Source organism: Dasypus novemcinctus, chromosome 2 (assembly GCF_030445035.2).
Source record: "Dasypus novemcinctus isolate mDasNov1 chromosome 2, mDasNov1.1.hap2, whole genome shotgun sequence".
Taxonomy (NCBI): domain Eukaryota; kingdom Metazoa; phylum Chordata; class Mammalia; order Cingulata; family Dasypodidae; genus Dasypus; species Dasypus novemcinctus.
The window spans coordinates 146,886,861-146,901,324 of NC_080674.1; the positions used below are offsets into that span (position 1 = coordinate 146,886,861).

Genomic DNA, 14,464 nt, shown 5'->3' on the forward strand with positions numbered 1-14,464 from the left:
GGGCGGGGCCTTGCTCCCAGAAGAGGCTGAGTGCGAGGACCTCGTGGGCCCTTCCCTACCTTCCCTCCAAATCCTGCCAGCTCCGCCCCAAACACATCCCGAACCTCCCAGGCCTGCCTGGGCACCACACGCCCCCTGCTGTACAACTGCAGCCCACGGGCTCCCACTCCCAGCCTGCGTCCCCGCCCTCCTCCAATGGGCTGCCCAGCCCCCACCCTGCACGACTTGGCATTTCTGATGATGAAGACTAAATCCTGTCCCTGGGACTTGAAAGTCCACTGGCATCTGGCCCTGCCGGCGCTTGGCCGCGTCCCCCGAGTCCCACACACTCTTGCTGTCGCACTAACTCAGCCCTGGGGCCTTGGCACGTGCCCTTTCCTCTTCCAGGAGCACCCCCACCCCACCCTCGGTCCAGTTAACTCCTCTTCCTCAGCTCTCAGGGACACAGGACTCACCTTCCCTGGCCCCCCAGAAGAGGTCAAGGCCCTCACCACAGGCCTGGCCTACCCAGGTAGGTCTCTAGTCAGTGTCAGCCGGGCAGCGCCGGGAGGGCGGGGACTGCCCACTCCTTCCCCAGCACGGAGCGCGTCTGGCAGGGCAGACACCCAGGGAGCCCTGGTGGGAGTGTGCCAGCAGGCGGGTGTGCGGGTCCCTCCAGCCCTGCAGAGCCCGCAGCGTGGCACCCCCTCTGCAGGGCCCACAGACGGTGGGGGCGCGTCTCTCAGCAGAGGCCCTGTTGCAGGAAGGTCTTGCAAACCACAGAAGGGGTGAGCCAGGGACCCGGGCTATCTGAGAGGTGAGTGCACACTCTCCAGGTGGAATTCTTCGGTTCGGCTGCTGTCTCCCCACAATGAACATGCCCTTAGGTGCCCAGAGGGCACCCCGACCCACCTCTATCTGCAAACAGCTCTGGACTTGCCCCCAGTGCAGCTCTCCCTTCGTTCTTTCTTAGGGCATGGCCTGATGTCTACCCTAAGCCTCTGGCTGAAACTCCTTCGCTGTCCTCCGCCTGGAGCAGGGTGGCCATCTCTCCACTGTTGTGGAGGGGCGCTAGCTCCCCCGTCATGACAGCATCCAAAGGCTCTAGCAGTAGGCTCCTGAGGTAGCCCTGGTGGCACTCAGAAGAAGACCAAGGCCATCGTGCCTGTGACAACAGGGCTGGGGACAGGAAACCCAAGATGCCAGAGGAAAGAGACGAGTTTCTCCTGGGAAATCCAAGCCAATGTACATGTGCTTCTCTAGGCTTGCTGGACCACTCCCAGGACGTCCACTGTGTCCGGCTTTATTAATTGGATCTGAGCTGCACATGGCTGCCTGCTGTTCTGAGAAACTGGGTTTCTGCAGCTTGAGCATGAGGGTGGAGAGGGAAGGGGTGGACAGACAGATGAGACAGGCTGAGAGACAGAAAGAGAAAGAACAAGTGACTGACAGCAACAGCCCTGACCTGCTCCAGGACAGAAAGGCCGGGGGGAGGGCGTGCGCAGAGCAGGGCAGGGCGGCAGAGCCTGTCAGCTCCGATGTCAGCGCCACTCAGCCCTGCTCCACCAATCGCAGCCTGCTCTTCTGTGGCACGTGTGGCCCAAGAGAGGCAACTGAGCCAGCCCTGCCAAAGCTCTCTGCGGCAGCTGGATTAAGAATCCAGGCCTGGCTAGGTTTACTCTCTCCTTAATTAAGATGCCTTGCAGGCTTACAAAGAGCAAAGCAGGCTGGGCACCAAGTCTCCTGCCAGGTGCCCAGCAGCTGAGGTCCCCGGGGTTCCAAGGGCAGCCGTCCTAAGCCCCTGCCTGGAGTCCGAGCTCCCAGGAGGCACCTCCAAGTCTAGAATCCCTTAGCACCCTTCCAGCCTGGATCTCCCTGGGCTCCCGGCTGCTGTGATGGCCTAAGGCCCTTGAGTGGCTTCCTGGCTCCGCTGTTCCACCTCACCTGCTCCTCACCAGCCACACTATGCTGCAGCCCAGCGGCCTTTCATTTCCATGAAGGTCTGACCCTGGCTATTTCTGGCCTTGAGTCATGCTGCCCCCTCTGCCTGAACACCGCCCTGACCACGTCCCCCGCCCCCGGCCTGTCCTCTTCTCCTGACCAGCCCTCAGGTTTCAGCTTAGCAGTTACCTCCCATGGGATATCCTGGGCTAGGGGCCCAAGGAGGCCTCCCACAGCATCCCTGTCTGCCCAGCCCAGGGCTGGCCTGTTTGCTCAGGAGCATGCAGTTCTGAGGGAGGGATGGATGGATGGATGGATGGATGGATGGATGGGCAGATAGGTAAGACTTGGGAAGGGGCCAGAATCAAATGGCCAGAAGCAAACACAAAGCAAAGAAGGGGGAGGAAAGGCAGTCTTGGCACGCACCTTCTCGGTGACCAGGTCGTAGAGCAGGGTGACCACGCGCACGGCCAGCACCTCCGTGCCCTTCTCCAGCACCAGGCTCTTCAAGACCTGCAGGCCCCCCAGCTTCAGGAACTGCTGCTGGGCATAGGGGAAGTGCCGGAGCAGGGAGCACAGTGCAAACAGGACCTGGGGAGGCACGTGGGGAGTGGCAGGTGAGGCCCACACAGAGCTGGACATGCCCCAAGGCCCAGAAAAGGCAGCTGGAGGTGACCCAACAACCCAGCCAATCTCCATTCTTCCTAACTCCATCCCAAGACTGTCAGGGACAGAAGGGACCTCAGAACACTTGTGATATCACCCAGTGGTCGAACAGCGGGTAAGCAGAGGCCTGGGGCAGGAAGGATGTAGCTCCAAGGCTGCCCAGAGGTAGTGACCCCAGGCCCCGCCCCCCACCAGCCTGAGGCTGCCCTCTGCCCCGCAGCACCCAGCGGAGGACCCCTTGGGTTCCCAGGGGGCTGCACGCGGCTCTGGAAAGGAATGTCGGCTCACAGGGGGCTGGGCAGGAGGAGGGGGTAGACACACACCTTCTTCTTTGCAGCAAGAGGCTGCTCCGTGGCCAGGATGACCAGCAGCTTCTGCAGGGCTCCGCCCTCGACGGCCTCCACCTGGACCTTTGGGTTGCTGGAGGAGGAAGCACAGGAAAGTGTGATCTTGCTTCTGCTCACTGACTTGTGGGCTCTCCACTCTGGCCAGCCCAGGGATCCAGGTGCTTCGGGAGCTGACAGCATACCAGCCATCCCCAGGGGAAAACAAAGGGCACAAGGAGAGGTTTCTACTCCAGAAAAGCTAGAACTTAGCTGGGAAAACAAAGACTGGCTGATGTGGGCTGGACCCACTGGGGTACAACAGCCTATAGCAGGGATGCCCCAGGCTGAACCTGCCCTTCCAGCAGCCAATGGACTAGGGCTGACCTGGGGAGCTGAATCACCTCTGCCACTTTAAAAGCCTTCCGAGGCTAAAGGTCCACTTCAGCGACCCTCCTGGGAGAAGCCCCCCCAATGCTCCCCAAGCCAATGTCAGCTGCTCTCTCTTTCAGGATTGGGGACACATGTTACACAATGGGGGGCTGTTCCCCTCTGGGATAGAAGCTCCTTGAGGGCAGGAGCAGAGGCCCAGTCCTCCCCTCCCCTCCTGGATCCAGCACACAGACAGCACCTAGTAAATGCTTGTGGGAGGAGCACAAGGAGGAAGAGTGAGGTCCAGGGAGCCCCTGCACATCCGAGTGGACCCTGAAACAGGACCAACCTGTCTGGACTACCCACTCTAGGAGAGCAGCTTCTGCAAGGTTCCCCGTCTCCTAAATTAGCGCTTGGCACAGAGCCGGCCCCGTAGGAGGGTCTTAGACAATAGAGGATGAATGGGTAAACGCATGCACGCAGCCACGAATGTGCCAACAATCAGGCAACACTGAAACACTCAAAGCTCAGAGCTGTCTCTCAAACTCTTTCCCCATTCTGGGTTGGAGAAACAGTGATGCAATTAAAACAAACATTTCAGACTCAGCCCTGGAAATGACAGGGGGCTGGAGGGTGAGAGCTGTACCAGGGCAGGGTGTCAGGGAGGGGACATGGCTGGGAACCCAAGCAGGAGAGAGACCTCTTTTGCTGGTTTCCTGCCTCCTAAGATGGAATGAGCAATTAATTAAGGAGCGAGTGCTAAACAGGGACCTGGGGGCGCTCGGCAAGGTCACTTCCTGCACTCAATTGCCCACTAAAGGGGACTTAGACAAGAGAGGGGCAGGCGTGTAAAAGCCTGCGGTCAGCAGCCAGGACGGCCGGGCTGAGGGTGGGGTGCTAGAGGTCAATGGCTGTCCCCCCACCTGGACAGGCCACAAGGCACCCAGGTCTCTGCCATCTCTGGCTCTGTTACCTGAGCATGGCCACAAGCTCGCTGGAAACCAAAGAAACCCCACCTGTTCTTCTGACCCCTGACCTTGATAGGATGCGCTGGAGAACAAGGCAGGGTGTGAGGAAGCAAAGAAACCAGAGGGAATGGGCTCCTGGTCAGAAACCCGGGAAAAGGAGAAGCAACCAGAGAGATGGCCAGTGCCCAGCGGCCTGCGGGGGGCCTGGCACACAGCAGGTGCTCCACAGCACTGGCCAAACGGGGGAGCAAAGGAGCCCGAGGCGGCTGTACAAGAGGGACCAGATTCCAGGTTCAGAGCAGACTCAGCCCTCTGAGCCCCAGCTTTCCTCTCTAAGAGGGGAGGCTCCTTCTTCCCTCTGCCATCTCTCAGCCAGGAAGGAAATGCAGAGCGGGGGCCTGTCCCACTGCAACGCTACCTGTGCCTCAGAACAGCCTGGACGTGGACCGGGCCCCTGGGGAAGGGACGGTGACAGCTCTTTTCCAGACAGACAGGCAGGTAGGTGCTGACGCAGGGGCCTCCCCACCCCTTCCTGCTCCACCGACTTGAAGAGAGCAGCGGCTTCATCAAAGCCTGAGCTAATTAGGACCATCTTCGCCACCGTGTGCCTGAGCACTGCTCACCCAAGACAGGCAGGGTCTAGGAAAAGACAACCACTACCCTGGAAAACTTACACAAGTGTCAAGTGCTGCCTCCCAAAGACGGTGGCAGCGAGGCCCAACAGAGGCGCACCACCAACGAGCCTATCACTCAAGGGACCACCACGTGGCAGAGAGAAGGCCCTCCAGGAGCAGTGCACAGAGCTCTTTCCCTGTCCACACAGCTGCTGAGAATACGATCCAGAGAGCAGAAAGGGACCCAGCCAACCCCAGGACAAGGTGAGAGCACAGGAACGCAGGGGGTCCAAGGAGGCACTTGCCCTGAGCACGATGGGCCCAGGGCCCTTCCTTCAGACTTCCTGGGTACCTCCCGGGGCAGCGGCCCTGTCACCAGCATGGGGGTGGGAGGAGCAGGGACAACATTCAGAAGATTTGGACTCTGCCCACCTGGAAGAGGCATAACCTGGTAGAAGGGGAAAGAAGACTCAAACTCCAGGGGGACTCAAAGCCAAGGCTTCTAGAGATGTGACGACGAGTGGCTTCCTGATGCTTCTTGCCCATGGGAGCCCCAGTCTGGAGTTAGGGCCAGGCAGCACTTTGCCCCACAAAAGACCCAGAGACCAGCTGCCTGGGGAGCTGCTCAGATAACCCTCTGTTAGCAGGGCAGATCCTTGGGAAAGCTCAGAACTTGATCTCTGCCACCCAACACTGAACAAGACACGACCCACACATGCAACCAACCACACCTAAGACCCTAGCTATAGGTTTCAGAGTGAGTGAATGAATGGCTGTGTGACCATAGGCCAGACCAAGTGGCTCTGAGGTCAGTAGGGATTCAAAGGAAGCAGAAGGAAGTCTGGAAAAACCAGGAGGGCTGCGTGGCTGAGGCAGACGGCAGGAGCCCTGGAGGGCAGGCAAGGTCAAGCTGGGGCAGGAGGAAGGGCAGGCACTCAGGGAACAGCAAGAACATGTGCAGAGAAGCCAGGAGACCCGTTGGAGTCATGGAATGAGGCTGAGAGGTGCAGCTCTCAGGCAGACACCAGGGCGGGCACAGGACCAAGGAGATGTGCTGGCAGGGACTGAGGAGGGGCAACACAGGGCCAGACCCTGCCCCCAGCAGGCCAGCAGCTCCTTCTCCCTCAGCCCACACCCAGGCAAAGTGAGGAGTGGAAATAAGAGCCCCCAAAGCACACAGACTAGACAGGGCCACACTGCAGAACAGCAGCCCGTGGGGCAGGAGGTGGGCTTGGGGGCACACTAAGCCAGGCAGAACCCCCACCCAGGTCAGCCTAGCATCCCTTATTCCCTGTCCCCCCAGTATTGACACCCCTTTCCTCGCTTCCTTTGTGAAATGGTTCCTTCTCTCACTCCCTGGGGTCCCGATGGGGCTGATCCCAACCTCCTGGCTGCAGGGGAGGGCACCGCGCTGGCCCACCAGGGCCCGCCGTCACCAGGGCTGCAGTGAATGGCCCGGGGCTTGCACACGGGGGCCTTCCATTGTCTACACTGAAGGCGGGACAGAGGGCAGTTCTCTTTTCCAGAACGGAGGATGGTGTAAGTCAGGAGCTATCTACAGCCCTGCCAACAGCAGTCAATCCCACCACCCATCCTCCCCCAGGCACACCCTGACCCCACACCCGTGGAGGGAAGCCTGCTGAGAGGAGGACGGGACAGAGCTTACACACAGAAGTAAACCAGAGAGCGCCTGATGACCTTCTTCCAGTTGCTGAGGACACTTTTATAAGGTAATAGATCCACTTTTTCGCTGGCAACAGAGAGTCACCTGGGAGGGTAGAGCAGGACTGTGGGCCAAGTGTGGGCCTGTGGCCGAGTGTGGCCTTGGCAGCCTGGGCCTGCCCTGCTCCCCCTCCTCATCTCAGTACCCGCTTAAAGGAGGGTGCCCGACTGGCTTCAGGGGCTCCCCAGACACGCTGTCCATCAAATGCCCTTCTGCACTCTGGCCTGTTAGTGCTGCCCAGTCAGGGGCTGAGGAAACACAGAAGGGGAGGGGGGAGCCCGCCATGCATCTAGGCTGGGGCGGGGGAACCGGGTGTTTCCTGAGCAGTCTGCTGGGCACACACCAACCTGCTCTGAGAACCAAGACCCTCGCTGCCCAGGCAGCTCAGCCACGGGCTCTGGACGCTCATCACTGTGCTTCTGGGGGAAGGGCCAGACCCGCTCAGACTGAGGCCAGGGGATGAGCAAGGCCAAGGCCAGGAGGATGCTTGGTAGGAAGCCTGTGAACAATGGCTGATGACCTTGGGAAAGTCCCTTCACATCAGTCTCCCCACCTGTGTGGCAGGGCTAAAAATACCTGGTGATAAGGACAGAATGCTAATGAATGCCAAAATGCTGGCTACTGGGTTAAGGCTGAAAGAGGTGCAACCCCTACCTGGAGGGACCAGTCTTGCTGGCTGGCCGGTGGGTGTCCTGACAGTTGGGGGTTTGAGTGGGCTGAAAGGGCAGGGGCCTGATCTGCCTCTCAGTGACCTCAGGGGGCTGGTGTACTCAAAGTCAACAGAAGGATATGGACATAGCTCATCTCCGACATGATAAATGAGAATAAACCTTGTTCAGGGCTGAGCTGGCTGGACTGAATAAATACCATTAGCACTTGGATTACTGGGATATTCACAATCAGCAGGCAAGTCAGCTGTCTGTGTGCAGAGGGACGATAGCAGCTGCTACTCTGTAAATGTTGTGGGGTGGGGGAGAGACTGCAGAAATGGAAGTGATTGCATTTGCAGAAACCAAACAGTTTGGGTCAGGGTGACAGCAATGTGAGCAATCTGCCAAGGGTTAGAGGGCAGACTTTAGTTAACTGAAACTGAGCATGTGCCTGGGGCAGGGGCGTAAAGGGGTCGTGGTACAGCTGATCTCAGGGTGAGCTGCCAAGCCTGCCAGGGACCCCACGAGAATGCTGCCTGCTAGAGACCCAGGAGCTGCGCTTCTTCATCCCTGGGGCCCAGGGCAAAATGAAAATGCGGGGCTCCTGTTCAAAAACCATTAGGAATTTCAAGACAGCAGGGGCAGAGCACTAGAGCAAGCACGGGGCTCTTCTGAGTGTAGGCTGCAGAGCCACGAAGCCGGCCTTGCTGGAACCAAGGGCGTGTGCAAAGCATCTGGGTGTGCACAGAGACCCTGCTCAGGGGGGAGTCACAGCCACAAGGGCTGAAGAGGGAATGTGGATCCCTGGAAAAGGAGAGAAACCAGAAAAGGCAGAGGGCTGAGACAGAAAATGAGGAATAGGTTGAAAAATTAAGGATTGGAGGACACAGAAACACTAAGGTGAACCTCCTGAAGCAGAACCTGGGTCATCCGGGTGCCCGGTCCAGACCAGGACTCAGGTCTCTTCCCGGGACAATCAAGACTCTTGAGTCCTCACAGTATCTCTAAGTAGGACAATTTCTTTTTTCATTCTCTTAATAACAGAGAAAGGGGGAAACTCTGCCATGGAGAAGATGCTTTGCAGGTGTGGGGAGAGAGCTCAGGGCACCTGAGGTCAGGCCTAACCTCTGCCATCCCGTCGTGAGCGGGGCTTGCTCGCACCACCCTGGCCAGAGAGAGATTCCTTCTCTGGTGGCCCCTCCTTGTCTGTGCCCTAGCGTGTGGCCTTGACCACGTGTGATCCTAAAAAGGGGCTGGTTCCCCAGGGATCAGGCAATCAATCGATCAAGGAAGATATGGACAATTACCAACTTGAATAAACAGGTTCACAACTCATCCACATGAAGGCGAAGTCCTGGAGAGAAAGGGAACCTTCGCCTGTAACTCGGCCGCAAACCACACGCCTGTGGTGGGAACCACATTGGGTCCCTCGGGAATTCCATCTGGACACCGGGGAGTCTCACCTGACCCACTCACATGCTGTCCCCAAGCAGAAGCCAATCGACAGCAAATATGGGAAACCCACAGCTCGCCATGAAGACAGTGCTCACAAGCAGGTCCCTGGGCCGCTTCCAGCCACACTTGGTGATAATCTGCCCACTTCTGGAGAGAAGGGGAGTCGCAGGGAGGGGCAGCAAAGAACCTTCCTGACTAATATCCGGTGGTTCTCAAACAGCACTGTCTCACAATCACCTAGGTCACTTTTTAAAAAAATCATTTCAGACTGGGCACTTAAAAAACTACAGAAAATTAACTAGACAAAAAATAACAGAAAAGTTGCAAGAACAGTAAAAGAACTCCCACTGTGATTCAACAATTGTTAACATTTTATTACCTTTGCTTTTTCATTATCTTTTTCTATATATACACACACACATTTTCTTTTCTGAAACACTTAAGAGTAAATGGCAAATATGATGCTCCTTTGCCACAAAATGTATCAATGTATATTTCTTAAGAACATAACCACAGTACAACTATCAAAATCAGGAAACTAACAGTGATACAATTATCTATAGATATTCAGATTTCACCAACTGTCCCAATAATATCCTTCTTGGAAAAATACTTTTGGCCCAACATGCAAGTGCCTCGGGTGCACAGAGTAGCATTGCACCCTGAGTCTCCTTTAATCTGGAACACTAACTTCCTTAGTATGTCTCTGTCTTCCAAACACTGACGTTTTTTAAGAGCACAGGTCAGGTATGTTGTAAAACCCCTCAGTATGGATTTGTCTGATGTTTTCTCATGATAAGATTGAGGTTATTTATTTTGGTGGGAACACTGCAAAAGCGATGTAGTGACCTTCTCAGTGGATCACATCAGGAGGCACAGCATGTTGCTTAGTTCCACAACTGGTCATGTTTACTTGATTACCTGGTTACGGTGTTACCTGCCAAATTTTTCCACTGTAAATAAACTGTTGGTCCCTGAAGTTAATAAACATTTTGTGAAGGGATGCTTGGGACTTTGGAGACAGTCTATGCCTCATCAAACTTTCACCTGCTAGTTTTAGATTCATTGACTATTCTTGATTAAATTATTACTATGATGCTTGTCAAAGGATGATTTTCTAGCAGCTTTAAACTACTCCAACTGCTAGAAAAACATCATCTGATGCCTTGAAACTTATACCCGTTGGTCCCTAGTCTACCCTTTCAAAGTAGAGAGGATCAGCCTGAACTTGCACTGACAAGTCAGCTCTTCTGACGCTGAAAGAGAAAAATAAACCCAAAGCAAGCAGAAGGAAAAAAATAACAAAGATTAGCAGAAATAAATGAAATTTAGAATAAAAAACAATAGAGAGCATTAACAAAACTAAAACATCTTGAAAAAAAATGAAGGATTCATACTTCCTGACTTTAAAGCTTATTACAGAGCTACTCTGGTCAAAATAGCATGGTACTGGCACAGGATAGCTATAATGACCAACGGAATCAAACTGAGAATCAGAAACAGACCCTCACATTTATAGCCAACTGCTTTTTGACAAGGCTGCTAAGTCCTCTCAATGGAGAAAGAACAGTCTCTTCAACAAATGGTGCTCGGAGATCTGGAAATCCATATGCAAAAGAATGAAGGACTTTATCATGAAAGTGTAAAGACAATCTACTCAATGGGAGAAAATATTTGGAAACCACATATCAAATAAGGGTTTGATATTCAGAATATATAAAGAAACCCTACAATAAAAAGATAAACAACCCAATTAAAAAACAGGGAAGGGAGAGGATTTAGCTCAAGTGGTTGAGTGCCTGCTTCCCATGTGCAAGATCCTGGGTTCAATCCTTGGTACCTCCTAAAAAAAATTGGGGAAAAGACTTGAATAGACATTTCTCCAAAGATGATACACAAATGGTTAGAAAAGCACATGAAAAGATGTTCAACATCATTAGCTATTATGAAAATGTAAATCAAAGCCATTAGGAAATACCATTTCCCACCCACTAGAATTGCTATTTTTAAAAAATGGAAAATAACAAGTGTTGGAGAAGATGCAGAGAAATAGTAACATTCATTCATTGCTGGTGGAAATGTAAAATGGTGCAGGCACTGTGGAAGACAGTTTGGTGGTCCCTCAGAAAGCTAAGTGTAGAATTACCATATGACCTAGCAATCTAATTACTAGTTATATACCCAAAGAACTGAAAGCAGGGACTTGGACAGATATTTGCACACTAATGTTCATAATGATATTATTCACAATTGTCAAAAGATGGAGGCAACCCAAGTGTCCATCAACTTATGAATGGATAAATAAAATGCAGTACATACATACAACAGAATATTATTCAGCCATAGAAAGGAACGAAATCCTGATACAGGCAACAACATGGATGAAGCTTGAAGACATTACACTGAGTAAAATAAGCCAGACACAAAAGGACAAATATTTATATGATCTCACTGATATGAAACAAATAGAATAAGCATACTCATGCTTATTTGGATATAGCATACAGCTTATTGGGGGCTGGGCTGGGAATAGGGAATGGGGAATTAATGCTTAATCTGTACAGAATTTAGGTTGATTGTAAAATTTTGGAAATGGATGGTGGTGGTGGTAGCACAACATTGTGAGTGTAATTAAAAGCACTGAATTATATATGCGAATGTGGCTAAAAGGGGAAATTTTAGGTCACTTACAAGGTACTTGAATAAAAATCGAAAGATAAAACAAAGGATTGTATAATACACTGAACCCTTTTGTAAATGATGGACTAAAGACCACAAGTATAAAAATGTTCTTCCATGAATTATAACAAATGTACCACATACCACACTAATGCAAAATACAGTGTATAAGGGGGAAATATACCTAATGTAAACTAGACTATGGCTAATAGTGCAACTGCAATTTTAATATTCTTTCATCAGTTGTAACAAATGTATTACACTAATGCAAAGAGTCAACAATAATGGGGCGCAAAGAGTCAACAATAGCGGGGAATATGGGAACACTGCATTGTTTTTTTTTAATTTTTAAAAAAATGTATTGAAGTATATAACTCACACATAAACATACATAAACAATAAGTGTATAGTAATAGTTGTGAACTTACAAAACAAACATACATAGCATCATACACTCTAACTCACCTGACCATCAATATCTTGCATTGTTGTTAAACATTTTAAACTAATAATTAAAGAGCACTGTCAAAATATTACTAACCAAAGTATTTTCTGCCAACTCACCCTTTTATTATTATCTTTATATCATTTATATATGAACATACATAAACAATAAGTATATAGTAAAAGTTGTGGACTTACAAAACAAACATGCAAAACATTATACAGGGTCCCATACATGAACCCTCCACCAATACCTTGCATTATCGTGAGACATTTGTTACAGATTATGAAAGAATATTGTCAAAATCTTACTACTAATTATATTCTTTATCTTACATTTGGTGTATTTTTCCCCCAACCCAACCTATTATTATTTCTTAAATATATTTTTTATGACAGAAGTTGTAAACTTATTAAACAATCATGCACATGTGCAGAATTCTCAAACAACATCCATCTATCAACACACCACACTGTGGCAGAACATCTGTTACAGATAAAATAATATCATCTGATTGTTACCACGTCCATAGCATACATCTGGCACACATTCTCCATACTGCCCCATTATCAACACAATTCATCTCTGGCATAGATGCAAGCATATTACATTGTTACTGCTAACCACAGTCCATAGGTCACTCCAGTTGTATTTTTCCCAAGCTTCTCCACATTCCCACCACCCTGCAGAAGTGATGTACATCTGTGCTAGCTCACAAAGGACACTCTTATATCTGTACCATTAACCACAATTCTCATCTACCTCTTGGTTTACTGTGCTATTCAGTTCCTATATTATTCTTTAGCATTCTGTCAATCGGCATTTACATCCCTAGACTACCATTTTCAGCAACATCCCCATTCATAAACTGTTACTATTTGTTACCAACCACTCTATACATTTCCACACTGTGATGGTTAAGCTATTATGTCACCTTGGCCAGGTAACTGTGCCCAGTTGTTTGGTCACGTAAGCACTGTGCTAATTGTAATACAAGGGCATTTATGGACTTTAGTCACCATTGACTTCACTGCAGTGGTAAATCATAGATAGTTATAATTACCTCAATCAGGGAGATTGTCATCAGCAACGAGTGACGCTTAACCCAATCAGTTGAATCCCTTAAAAGGGAGGGGAAGTGATTCCAGCATTGAGAGAGAATTTCCCAGCTTGTCTTTGGACAACCAACATCTCCCAGACCTCATTGAGAACCTTCACTGGACTTTCATTGCAGCCCCTGGTTGTGGCCTGCCTGCGGAATCCGGATTTGTGCATCCCCACGGCTTCATGAGAGACTCTTACAGAATTGCATACTATTGACAGATATCTCTGTTGATTCTGTTTCTCTAGAGAACTCTGACTAATACAGCTTGGTACCGGGAATGGTTCTTGAGGAACAAAGTCTTAAACATGGGGTGCTTGAGGTGGCTCTGGGAGTTTTACAATCGTTTCTCTACCCTAATTGGACTCAAGGTTACTGATAACTCCTTTTTCCAATAACGAAGAGGCTGCTAACAGTCCATGGCGTGAGTTGGCAATTGAGATACACAAAATAGCATCACTGGATTCCCCTACTTCCATGCTTATAAGAAGCTAGGATCTGGGTGAGAGTGTTTTCAACACCTTAACAGAGTTTTGTGGAGTCAAATGGTATAATGATGTTGGCTGGCTACTCCTAGATACTCTGGATACTGTTACAAAAGAAAGAGATGAGTTAAAGGCTTCAAATTTGAAACTTAAAGACTGAATGGATGATGGGAAAGTCTCAACATGTGCTCTCAAAGAAAATTTTGTCTCCTGTAGCCACAGGCTCGAAATATCTGAGAACCAAACTCAGATTCTCAGTGTACGAGTAGAGGAGTTACAAAATCTCAACCCCTCGGGGTTTCTGCAGTTAAAGGGAAGGCTTGATTGGAAAAGAGTGGAATGCAGAGCATTGGGATGGAGACATATGGGACCATATGGATGGAGACATATGATGACGATATTAATGGAGACATTGGAACCTGGAATTCTGCTGAGACTTTACCAGATAAGCCTGCCATGGCCGGCCCTGTTCCGACCATCCCTTGTCAACCTCACATCATCCAGTCTCTAGCCTGCCCCAGGAAGTCTGAAACAACTTCCAGCCCTGAGGTGGTACCAGCCAAACTGAAGCCAGCCCTGCCCAGGCTCCAGCCTGCCCAAGGGAGTCTGGACCTTCTCCCAGCCCTGAGGCACCTACCAGCCAAACTCCAGTATGCACTGCCCAGCCTACAGTCTGCCTTGAGAAAACTGCCTTCCAACCCCTGCCTGAAGAGATTAATCCTGTCTCACCGAAAGAAAATGCAAGGGAATTCCCTGAGGTCAGTAGCTTGCAAGGCATTTATAATCCTTCTCCTTACCAACCCCCACCACCTCTGTTCTTTTTGAGACCTATTACTAGACTAAAATCACAATAATCCCCCAAAGGTGAAATACAAAGTGTGACCCGTGAGGACGTAAGATATACTCAGAAAGAACGACATGCATTTTCTAACTTATATAGACAGAAATAAGGGGAATATGTGTGGGAATGGATATTAAGGGTGTGGGGTAATGGTGGAAGGAATATAAAGTTGGATCAGGCTGAATTTATTGATATGGATCCACTAAGCAGAAATTCTGGAT

The 14,464-nt window shown here is 50.8% G+C and overlaps 1 protein-coding gene across 12 annotated transcripts in view; it reads right to left on the reverse strand.

The window, feature by feature from the left end:
• The window catches only part of SIL1 (SIL1 nucleotide exchange factor), a 336,574-nt gene that overhangs the window by 5,595 nt on the left and 316,515 nt on the right, over positions 1-14,464 (reverse strand). For all 12 annotated transcript variants that reach the window (XM_023584479.3, XM_071218308.1, XM_058279470.2 and 9 more), the window contains 2 exons: positions 2,910-3,006; positions 2,347-2,511 (listed from right to left, as the gene is read on the reverse strand). In XM_023584479.3, the coding sequence (XP_023440247.1) occupies positions 2,347-2,511; positions 2,910-3,006 (262 nt within the window). The remainder of the gene's footprint in view (positions 1-2,346; positions 2,512-2,909; positions 3,007-14,464) is intronic.